The sequence below is a fragment of the Buteo buteo genome, chromosome 26, assembly GCF_964188355.1.
Source record: "Buteo buteo chromosome 26, bButBut1.hap1.1, whole genome shotgun sequence".
In the NCBI taxonomy this organism is placed as follows: domain Eukaryota; kingdom Metazoa; phylum Chordata; class Aves; order Accipitriformes; family Accipitridae; genus Buteo; species Buteo buteo.
The window spans coordinates 2,738,935-2,751,595 of NC_134196.1; the positions used below are offsets into that span (position 1 = coordinate 2,738,935).

Here is a 12,661-nt window from a genome sequence, read left to right on the forward strand (position 1 = left end):
CTTGCCTTTCAGGAAGGGTATGCTCCAAATGCCGGAATGGGAAACAGCATCTCCCTGCCTGGCTCCCACTCTTACACGATACCGCAAGGAAATTCCTCTTCAGTCCTACCTAACATTTTACATGCATTTGGTAGTGCCACATCCTTCACCTTTCCGCTGTGGTGGTCAGGTACCTAGATATCTGTGAGAATGTGGGTCTCGGTAAAGTGGTAACAACAAGGGGGACAAAAATGCTATCGTTATGTAAATGAAACAAAATTCTCTCCCTCCCTCTTGCCACCAAGAGCTTGGAAAAGAAAACTACTTTTTCTATCAATCAAGAAAGCTGAATTCAAAACCCTTTGCAATCACATAAGAAAAAGTGAAGCTTAGACAGAAACTGAGGGCCTTAGACTACTTCTTCACACACAGAAAATGTACACAGATTTAACATCATAAACTCACTTAATTGTAAGACACATGTCTTTTTGTCATTTTTTTTAAACATGGCAATTCCTACCTTCAAGTTGTTAGAAGAACTGCTCAAATTCTCCAGGTCCTTATCGAAAGCTGAATTTATTCCAATATTAAATCCTTTTAAAAAACAAAAGGAAAAATTCATACACAATGTTAAGGATGGTCAATGCTTGAGAGAACATGTCCAAATTTGAAGGCAGTATATTTGTTGTCATCTTTTCTAAACATGTAATAGAAAATCCAGAAAGTCGGAGACAAAGGAAATGGAAATACGCTCCAGTATAGAGAATACCCAAAGAGCATTAACTTTATCCTATAGTGACACCATGAGGAAAAAAGAAATAGACTACACAAATTTAAAAAATGCTTTAGATGCAGTGTGGTCTTCGTTCATCTGCTTGTGATTATTGGATAATGATAATTGATAGGTTGCCAAATCAAGGGCTTGGGCGTGTCCTAAGCAAAAATATCTTATGTATATAATTGAGGCTAGCACTACTTATTTCTTGAGTTTATGTAGCAAAGAAGATTTATATTTTTTTTGTTAAGTTAGCCTTATGTACTTACATTGTTATATACTGTCTGGAAGGTATCAGTGACGGATCAGATAAACAATTCTGCATTGGAGTTGAGTGAATCTACTGAAACCTCCAAGTATCTGGGAACGCTGTGCACGAGTGGAGGTTAATATGAAAAGATGTTAGGTCATTCACCACGGCCATTTCTCTGTCACAGCCATTACATTTCACTCAGTTATATTTTGTACAGCTTCAAGAATTACCTACGCCAAATACCTCAAACCTAGAAAATTAAACCGATTGCTACAAGAAGTAAAAAAAAGAAACTACTGAAGTGCCATCATTAACCCCAGCCCCTGACATGGCAGGAAAGCCCTTAGTGAGAAGTACCCAAGTCATTCCAGCTGGTGATAACGCATAGCCTGCACCCTATACTACAGAAAAAAGAGGGGGAAAGCTATCCCTGCCAATCTGACTTTGGGGAAATCTGTTTCCCAACCGGCAGTCTAGTCATTAAATGATGCAGTCTGCATGGAAACTGCACTAGGAAAACAAAAAGATGAGTGAATACCTGTCGCACCTGAAGGCACAGCTCACCTGTGTTCCAAATTGCACTTTAGGAAGTGGCCAATCTCAAAGGAAGGTGAAAAGATGTACTGTATAATTTGGCCTTTACAAGACTGAAGTTTTTTCTGATCCACAGATGACCAACAAAAACCCGGAATCTTGGTATTTCATTACAATCACTCTCCTAGCACAGACTATGCAGACCTGAGACAAGGAACTTTATCAGAGGGTCTCTTAAGTTCCTTTCTGTATCTATTTTTAGGTGAGACATGCAGAGCAAGGGAATAGAGATCTTAGCTTTATAATAATCCATAACATTTGAAGGATATGAACAGTTGGGAGCATTTAAGTAGAGACTGAGTATTTTTGAGATGTTTGTTTAGACTCAGTTTTGTGTAGAGAAGTAGAAATTAAGAATTCCCTTGCTTTACATGATTTTCCAAGGTTGGTTTTTTTTCTTCCAACCAATAGAACTTGTTATTCTTTTGTCAGCAAGGCTGAAATGTCCTGCCTCTCTCCCACACCTCACTAACAGGTGACTTCTCAGCCATCTCTCCAATTCAACAAAACAAATTCAACTCAAACTTTACACTGCAAGACTTTTGCCCAGCCCATGGATCACTTTTTGTGGTCCTCTTCTAAATTTCGGTTAAATCCATTTTGTCCCTGAAATACAAATACTGGAGCTATAGGCACTACTCCAGCTGATGTCTTATTAATGAAGCACATAGATCACTTCCTCACTCCTTCACAACAGACCCTCTTTATGTGCCCACAAGCCCTGTTTACGTACCACTGCAGACACTTTGGAGTTTGTGTGGATGACACCATCCACTTGCGATTCCACACCACCATTTTCAAGGCAGTGTCACTGGCATTCTTCAGTCTACTACATACGACAAAGCTATACTTTGTCCATAAGGTAACAAAAACATGCTGTTAGATGTTGAAAGCAGACACACATCATATTGTGATAGCTACTTAATCTTGCAATTCAGTCTTTAGCCAATTTATATCATCTGCAGCGTTATCATCAAAGGTTTTATAGATCATGGACAAATGATCAAACAAATCCCTATCAGTTGCTCCTATACTTTACTTTGTAATTTGTAAATTACACTCTAAAGTATCATAAACATCTAATATATTTATCTGTGTTTCACTGCAGCTTCTACACCTCTTTTTAAGGGATGTCACATAAGATAGCATCTCATTCAGCGGGTTTTGTGGTGGTTTTTTTTTTTTTTTCCTCTCACATCTGCAGAACTGTGACTCCTTGGACGACTTTCAATGATTCCCAGCTTTAACACATCCTACATTACATCTCTGTTCCCAGCTATGCCAAAAATTGTTTTCCTGGAATGATTCCAAACCTGTAACTCCCTGGTCAAGGTGATACCCTGTTATACACAGATTATGCAAGCAGAGTACAATCAGTGACACCTGGAAAACTGCTAATTTTTACACTTTGAATTTGATTTCATCATTTGATTTCATAATAAAGATTTCATAAAGGTTTGCTTTTCAAGAACGTCTCCGCTGATCCAAAGCCAAGTGTGTGGGTGTTTTTCATCTCGCTGTAGTTGATTTAACTTGTAAAAAGGAGACTTAACTTCCTCTCTATATTTTCTTTCAATTACATAAACATTCCTGTGAGCAAGTCAGTAAGAACTTATGACAGATTTAGAGCTGCCTGGTGATAATTTATGAGTACTTTATGTTGGCCTGATTACCAAAATGTTTGTTATATGGCTTCACTTGTTTAATGCAGCAAGAATCTGTCGGGAAAAACAACTCTGAAAAGGAAGGATAGATTAAGGTACCCAGTTTTCAATCTTTACTCGGTTCTTAAGGAAAAATGCCAGAATTAGTTGAATATCCTCTTCAAAATAGCCTCTAAAACTGGCTTAGAGGAAGAAAAAGCAAGTCCAAGAATCTGCAAGAGCAAAACTTGTATTTCAAATGGAAAGCAAAAAGCACTTAACTGTTAAAAAAAGTACTGCTTCTGTCAGCCACTGCACAAACACCACCGTCACAGTTACACCTTTAACGTGCCACTGCTACTGGATTATCTGTGCTACTGATCTCTGACTGCAGTCACTTAAATTTTGCCTTTGCTTCCACTGGGGAAGAATTTTTGCAGTCCTCCCATTCGGACCAAGTCAGTCCTTGGGTTACGATACCCAATTCAGCTGTTCTCGCTTTGAAGTTTTGACTGTGTTTAGGAACTTCCAATATTTCCCTTCAAGGACTCTCAACAGCCATGAATAGACAGTCACCTTAGAAATAGCAAAAAATATCTCGGTGTGGTCATTTCAATACGGAAAACCACTTTGTTAGAACTCAGAAGTTGCACAAAACGCATTCAAACCAGAAGACACCCAAGCTCAAAGCCCCTCACTACTTGTCATAATTATCAATTCCAATTTAGATATCCAAACTTTGCTTTTGTGAGAAAGAAGAATATATCAAAGTTAAGACCTCTTGTATTTGCTGCTAACTGCTCAGAGTATTTACTGTGATCAAATTCTCATTTTCCAGATAGGTTCCTGCTTAACAAAACAAGCACATGGACAGATACATAGTATTATCCTAAAATGATTTCTAACCCACGACAGAACTCAAATAAGGAGCAAAATAAGTAATGGAGGTACAAGCTGCATGAGCTGGAGGCACTGTGGTTTAATTTTTGAAAAGCAGAAAATGTAATGTGTATGCAAACTAATACTAAAAAAATATAGGAAGGATTATCATTTTCAGAGAAGGTGATCTTAATTTCCTAGATTCATTTTAGCAAAAAAAAGCAGTATGATGCATAATACACTTAGCTAACAGCTTGTTAAAGATCATTCTTTTTTTTCCACTAATACATGCTGAAGAAACCAGAAAGATCCAGAACATAAACTGAGAAAATGCTCCATTCCACAAAGCCATTTTGTGATAAAAGAGAGTGAAGTACAATATTGTTGCAGCAAGTCTTCCCCTAACATTACCAATACTGGAACCCTGAACAGTGGAACCCCCCCTTGAAAGCAGGTTGACAACAGGAACTGAGGACTAAATATGAGATGTAACGAGGGGTAAAGCAGCTTGAGAAACTGCAAAGTGTGAAGAGCTCTACAGCTAGTAGAGGCTTAAGAGGAAAAACAGACCATAACTTCAAGGAATAGACTTTTTTTCCATGTCTAACATAACCAAAAGTTTAACCCTTTGAACAAAGATATTTCTGGAAAAAGGAGATAAAACAATCAAATTGGTAGGCTTTTAGCTTATTGACATCTACTGTGTTTAATATATTTTTAACCAAATTTAAATACTCTAGATATGCTATGGAGAAAATTCCAGGTCATACGTAGTTCAGTTGAACTGTACCTGTCTCTGACAGGTATTCACTGCTACCATCTTGCAGTGAAAAACTATTCTTCCACAGATTCAGTTTGGCCACTTACCGTTCTTCTTGAATGAACGTGTACCCAGAAGATGTACCTCAAACCCAGTGCTCCAGATTATGAAAAACCAGCTGCTGAGTCAGAACAGCAATTTAATAGCTGATACTGTAGAACGAAAAAAAATTACTATCTGCTCTATAATTTTTAGAGTGGACAAAACCACAACTGTTTGGCTTTGAGAAACTGAGAGTGCAACATCTGCAAGATGTTCAAAATATTTCTTTAAATGCTTTGAAATTTCAGATGCACTCAGATGACCTCTTTTTATGCTATTGTTAAATATATACTCAAATAGAGGTAAAATTTAACCAACATTTAATATGTTCAAACTCTTTAAACTGTTCCTCCTCACATTTCTCAGTTCTGAAGTTTAAGTCACATATTGATAAGACCCCTTCCACACAACTTCTTCAGTCTCCTTTCTACAGGTGGAAGTATAAAAAGCATAATTGCTATCCTGTACTGAATATGTGTACAGCACATTGTAAGAAATCACGCAAATACATTGAGAAATCTAGGAGCTACCAACTTGCATAAGTGTATCTTACATTACTGTCTAGGTGCTGAGTGCTTAACCATCAAGACATGACTATCAGCTTCGGGTTGGATTCTTTAAAGCAAAATGTTTGATCCGTATTTAGAGACAGATTTTCACTGACCTATGCCTATGTCTGTTCATTCATCTATTCTCTATCAAAATATTCCCCCCCCCAAGAAAACATAAAAAACCACAAACCCACACCACAAACCAAGAAGTGTTAAAAAGACAAAACCAAGCATTTCCAAATCTCACATTGAAAATACAACATTCCTCTCATGCATTATTGCAATGCTGTTAAACCAAAAGTATATTTTCTGCTAAGGAGCTTATAAACAACAACCAATACTGATCATAGTTCTAAAAGATGAATTTAAGTGGTTCTAACTGGGAAGCACAGAAAGAAATGTCTCTGTCATTGTTTCTCTGGGACCAGAAAACTTGCTCTCAGGACATGACAAGACTAAGATTTCTCAGCACTGGAATACAAGTTTGAACCAGCAGGCTACAAAGTCTTAATGCACATAAAGCTGAACATTGACTCTAGTGAGGAAGAGGAGTATGGACAGTTATTACTATCTTTGGAGAATATTACAGACAAATAATGTGATTTTTAGAACTACAGGAAAACTCTGCTCTCATTTGCTAGAGAATACTTGTTATCTAAAGAAATGAAATTTGCTATAGAGAACAAATATATAGAGAATAATTAAAAGAGCCTATTGCTTTAGAAACACAAGTAATGCAAAATACCTTTTTTTAAGTTATTTTAAATATTAAGCACACTTTGTGTGCATTTATGCAATAGAAATAACATGAGATTTATCTAAACAGCATCGTATTTACTTTTACACAGCTGGATTGGGTAAATTTGTCTTTGCCTCATTTTGAGTAATTTTAAACATCATGTTTTTCAAAGTTCACCTGAGTTCATATGTTATTAGAGAAACTGGACAAAGCTGGAAAAAAAAAAAAAGAGAGACACAAATAAACTGAAAGAAGTAAATAGAAGAAGTGAAAAATACCACACACATAAACACACAGTCTAATAGTGGCATCCTGTGTAAGTACTAAGATGATCCCTCTTGAGTACAGAACAAGAATACTCTCTAGCCTGAAGGACTTGAATCTAACCGTTCTCGGAGCACATGTTATACCTACAACGTATGGTTTGTTAAATGGAAACAAGCACAGGAAGCTAATTTGTTCTGTTAACAGTCAGGCCCCAAGAGAGAAACTGCCTACTGAAACACTTAGAAGATATTTTAGCTTTCTCATCCTGAATAAACACACACATGCCACTTAGAGTTCAACTAGCCCAACTATCACACAGTTGCACTATGTCCCATGAGCGTGACTGTAGGAGATGATATAGAAAGTGCTGAAGTTGTCAATAACACAACCAGACTGAAAATCTTACTCCTTTATACTCACTGGATCTTTTAGGATGCACCCTAACAGCCCAGCTTAGGCATCTGTTAAACCCAGTTGCAAGGTTTCTCATAAAAAGCCCCCGTAGAAGAAAGGTGCGCAGTAAGTTAATATGGAAAAAACCCCCTCCAAACCCAAGAAAACCCAACACACCTCCTCCAAACCCACAGCTCTCCCCCCCGCCCCCCAAAACCAAACCCACTCCAACATGCAAAGACGTGGATAGCAGCACACTGCACAACAGCTTTGGAAGTGCTGAAAAATAGAGGTCAACCTACTGCAGAGTTCAGGCCACAAACAAGCCTAGTCTCAGCTTAACATCTTCTTGCATATCAGCACAGCCAGTGATTGTGTCCCACCGTTCCTAGCTTGAAAGAGCAAAGTGAATTGAGCACAAAAATCACACAGAAAATGTTCTAGCTATCTGGCACACTGCCTGTTCTCTATTTGGCCTCTGCTCTTCTTGAAATCACAACAGAAATAAGGTGGCCAGAGCTCTTGGGCCTCATCATCACCATCTATGAGCGCAAATAAATTTGTGTCTTCATAGCAGACAGAAGGAGGAGGAAAGCAAAATGCGGACAAACACACCAGAGTGTCCTATCAGAGGGAAACACCAGAAATCATCTCCCAGCTCCAAGGCTGCCTTCTGTGCCCCTCCGGCACTGCCATGGCATCTGTACTTGCTATGAAGGAGAAAGGGCAACCAAACAGTTTGGTGTGGGGGGGTCATGTTCTACTGGCAAGTGCAAGAACATACCTGAATTCTCTCTGACCTACTGGTATTCTGGATTTACTGGCTTCTTGAAGATGGGGCAGAGGGGCCTCCCTGCAATGTTCTGTCCCAGGAGGGCAGAAGAAACCACCCGAGTCAGACTGCTTTCTCAGCCTGGCTTTCCCCTGAAACCTGCAAAAAGCATCAGCTTCTGTAAAACACCTCAGCAGCGCAGACAAGGACACAGATAACCAGATACAACCTGGGGAAATGGGTCCCTTACAGAGACTTCACTAAATAAAAAATTGGGGATGAAAAAAAAAAAAAATCAGCAATTTACACAGCATTCTGTAATAGGGAGTTTAACTGCATCATTTTCTAGGGGAGGGAGAATAATTTTGGGGTGGAGGGTGTTCCTCTACTGGCAACAGGTTACGAGTTCCAGCTCTACCCACACACTCCAGCACTACAAGAGATCTATAAACCTTTACATGGAAAAGCCTCAGGCAATAATGGCACAGTTCCATTTCAAACAGCTATGTAAGATGAGAGGGGGAAAGGGACACTATAGTTAAAGGAATGGTACAGTTCAAGGCAATATAAAGCAACCTCTTGAGCAGCTGTATTGCATGTGAGTACAATTCCTTGTTAATAAAGGAAAGAGAAAAAAGATTTTTGAAGGAGCTGTAGGTCTAATCGCCAAAGTGAAGACACTCAAAACTTATGAATGATGCCTATCAGTTTCTGTATAAGAAGTGTACCTAAAAATTGTTTACACAAAAGCATATTATAATTTCAGTTAAAGTACTAGATAAAAATTGGCAATGCTCATTAGTTAAATCTGAATGCAGACTGATTCAATTTGATCTGAATTACAAGAGATCATGGAAGCACTAATGTTCAATCTACATAAAAATTGCTTCTGGCCAAACTTTCTCTTGTTTCCTTTAAAATACATCTAACATCAAAGAGAACAACTAAATCTAATGACACAGCAGGACTTTATTTTTTATTACAGTAAACTGCCTTAACCTTCTTAAATATTCTAAACTGAAGAAGTTGCTGTCTCGGTTGGCCCCTATTTTAACAATTTCTCATTTAAAACTTGTCATCCTCTTCCTGCAAATCGTATCTGTTCTTCAGCTCTTCAGACTTTCTCATTGCTATTTCTCTTCTTCCACCTCAGCTACAAAGACTTACAGCCCACTCCATACATTTGCACATGAACGCAACCATCCTGACTCTATTAACACTACCTTCTATGAAGCACAGCTTCCTCAGTTCCAGGAACCAGTATAATGCTGCCGTGTTGTCATTCTTGCAGAAGAATTCAAGAATGCACTATTTATCTCACACTTCAAGCTTCTGTGCTACTTGCTTCCTACTCGCTTCAAAATTGAAATCATCTATGAACTCCACTCATACACCATTCACTTTCTTCGTTAAACCATGATTGGTTTTTCCTATCATCAGAGTTTCATTAGCATTGCCACAAAAGACAACTTTCTGTCCTGGCTCCTCACGTGAAACGTTTATCCTGTTACCTTTTTACCTCGTTGGGTCTCTGAGTTCAGCCCGACGCGGTCCTGTGCAATAAGGACAGCACAGCCTACGCAATCAAGGGACGCTGGCTAAGTGGAGCTTCCTGCTCCTTGAATCTTCAGCTATTCGGGGAGGGGACTGATGAGATCTGTGCAAACTAGACAGTAGAAGCAAATCTGTCCCGAACGTTGCAGGATGTGTTCCAAGACTTCAGTTTCCCTTTGTCCACTTTTTCCTCTGTCCTCGTATTTAATACTGTTGCTTACCTGCCAAAGTATTTTTTGATGTAGGTTGTAAAGCATCATTATGTTTAGATTGAAAATAAAACCACAATAAAAGAGGCATCGCTCCCCCTCCCTCCTACCCTATTAAAAACAAACAAACAAAAACCCCAAACAACACTTAGGAATTCAAATTAATTTACAACTTGGCCAATATTGCCTGGATTATCTTTATTGAATTCTGTAAATACTTAGAATACAAAACATCATGTTTTTTCTATTGAACTTCTTCTCTTTAAATTTCTGCCAGCAGTACTTTAATTATACTGACCCGTATTCAGTAGCACCTTAGAAATGCTGGAATTTTAAGTTAAAAAAGAGGAAAAACTGGTGATTGTCAAAGCCAGGAAAATACTAAGAATGTATATTAAATCTTCTGAAATGCACACAAAAAAATAATAAAAGTGAGAATTTCATTGTTCAGTACCAGTTGAGACACTTTCTAATGTACTTTTTCCAATCAAGTACTTAGATAGTGTTCTACTGCCAACTACAAAAATATGAAAATCATATTAATGCTTGTGCAGTTGCTCATAGCAGTTGAGAGACAATTTACTAAACAAGGTTACTAGGCACCTAAGAAAAATTGTTATCTAATTATTCACAAAAGATATGTAAAGTATAATTAGTACAAAATGTCAACATTTCTACCCTATATTGACTCTATAAATAGACTGTAAAAAAAAAAACCAAAAAAACACAAACAAAAAAACCCCAAACAAAACCCCAGAAAATCACATAAGGAAATCACATATTACCAGGCAAGAGATCCCTGTGCATAGAATCCCATGTAAACAAAGCTGACAACAGTAAAATGTCTCCATAGTATGAACTGAATGCTAATTCTGAAAGGCAAAATAACTAAAATTCACACCTCCTTATATTTTTCAATATATACCTTTTAAACCATTTCCATTCTCAGTTTAGCTGGTTAGCTGTATTCACCCTTTGACTGGAAATGTGGCACAATCTCTTCCATTTAAATTGTAATATCCTTTCAGATTTTGCCTTGAGAACACAAGACTCAGGGTGTTCCCCTTAATAGGAATAGCTCATATGTGTTACAATGCACTTCATCTCCACAAGGTTAGAAGCATGAAGGTTCTTACCGCAAGTGGGAAGCACTGCTGCTGTAAACTGAACAGCTACTTGATTTGTTTTGAACATCAAGCACCAAGATAGCTAGTTTCATTTTTCAAATGAAGGATGTCCCTGATTCTTTCCATTCTGTACTAAATGAAAACCCTTACATCACAGTAAAAAAAAAAATTTTTTTTGCATCTTACACAGTTGTGTTCATGGCTAGAGAGCATATAGCCATCAGCCTTAGCACAAAATACAATTTCAAAGTATTAGATTCCTAGTATTTTTTCACTATTAATATTAATGTCAACTAATTTGAATAATCTTAATATAAATTTCCTTACAAAATTGGAAGCAACATACTTAAGATGCAAATAAGACTTAAGAATTATAATAATTCTTATTAAAAACCAGATTAAATGCAAGTTCATTTGAAAAAACATGCATAAATGTACATTAATATACCTGAAAACATCATGAATACAACAATGAAATATAATTCACAGCTTAGTGAGTGTCAGAATCATTTAGCAGAATTTTGTCTCCAGCTTAAAAAAAATGAATTATCTTTGCAGTTTTCAGCACATTAATCACAACATCTGTAATACATAAAGAATACCAAGATTATCAACAGTCACATACACTTTGAAATTAGGGGACACATGTATTGACTTGAGGTTTGTTCCGTTCGTGTAGAAGGTTTGTAAGGATTCTCCAGTAGTTGCATTCCACCACTATAAAAAAAAACAAAACAAAAAACAAAAAAACCAAAAACAAACCAACACACTTTTGGTTAGTTGAAGAAAGCTTAGAATAAATTTTATAAACAGGCTTCGCATGGCAAGCCCAATTGACTGCTTTCCCCAAAGAGGTAGAATGAAAAATAAAAATACAAGCAATCTTAAGTAGTAAATGTTTACTAGAGTGTAAGTTACTAGGGGTATAAGACTTTCAGATAAAAAGAAACTTCAAAAAGACTGAAGCTGTTCAATTTCAGGAAAGCACACGAAATAATAAATTCAGGTACTGCCCTTTATCCCATCACAAAATGCAATCAATAGATGTAAACTGTAACATGTCCAAAATATAAAAGATTATGTATTTTTATATAACAAAACAAATACGTGAGACATTGCCAGACAATATAATTGAAACTATAGCTGGATTAAAAAAAAAAAACCAACAAAAAAACCAGCAACTTAGCTGGACTTACAAGAGGATCAATCATGTACACATTTCAAACCATCTGCAGTTTTGTTAGCAGGACAGAGTTTTTTTCAGTGAGATTAAATTTTTTTTTTTCTAGAATATAAACGAAGCACTAATAACAATGCTACAGAGAAACCTTCAACCATCCATGAACGTAGACTGAAATTTCACATTTCTCAGGAAAACTGTAGACCAATGCAAAAGTGAACCAAACGCAATCCAGCACAAAGCTGTTACTTGATTGTTCCAATAAGAAGTCTACCTTCCATTCTTGCAACATTTGAGTGCAGTAGCAAAATACCAAAACAGATTACCTTCAGCTTTGATCATCTATAAAAGCAGGTGGTGGTACTACTACTTTTTAGCTTACTCATCCCATGAAATATGTAACATTATGGTTGTGTGCACAATACAGATTTGCAACTACACAGCTATAATGTTCTGATTAAGAACACCTTTCCTAAAGTGTCTGTTATTTGATGGAGACCCAGAAAAAAAAAACCCAAATAAACCGAAAACCAGATCTTAATTAGCTCTTGAACCTTTGTTGGTGGGTAAGTGATCAGGTGCTGGGCCAGTGGGTACCACTCACACAGCAAGTTCAACAGTACATAGCTGGATGCACCTCATCTATGAATAAGATGACTCATTTGTTTAAAGGTATCTTCTGTGTAATTCTACAATCCAACCCAGTCCAGTTCTTAGAGGTCCAAACTTCTCAAATGTTTTAGACTTTCACTGACTAGTATCTCCCTACAAAAAAGATGCGTGTGTGTCTATGTGTTTTCATGCATATCATACACATCCATCTGTAGATCTTGAAAGAAAAGTAGAAAAACAGTACTTTGAGAAGACATGGTGATTGAATCTGG

At 37.2% G+C, this 12,661-nt stretch overlaps 1 protein-coding gene across 11 annotated transcripts in view; it reads right to left on the reverse strand.

Moving 5' to 3' along the window:
* Nucleotides 1–12,661, reverse strand: part of APAF1 (apoptotic peptidase activating factor 1) — a 60,419-nt gene that overhangs the window by 12,410 nt on the left and 35,348 nt on the right. For 7 of the 11 annotated variants that reach the window (XM_075058012.1, XM_075058015.1, XM_075058017.1 and 4 more), the window contains one exon: nt 9,496–11,314. In XM_075058012.1, the coding sequence (XP_074914113.1) occupies nt 11,171–11,314 (144 nt within the window). In that variant the 3' untranslated portion in view covers nt 9,496–11,170. The other 4 variants (XM_075058027.1, XM_075058020.1, XM_075058018.1 and 1 more) reach the window with 4 other exon arrangements.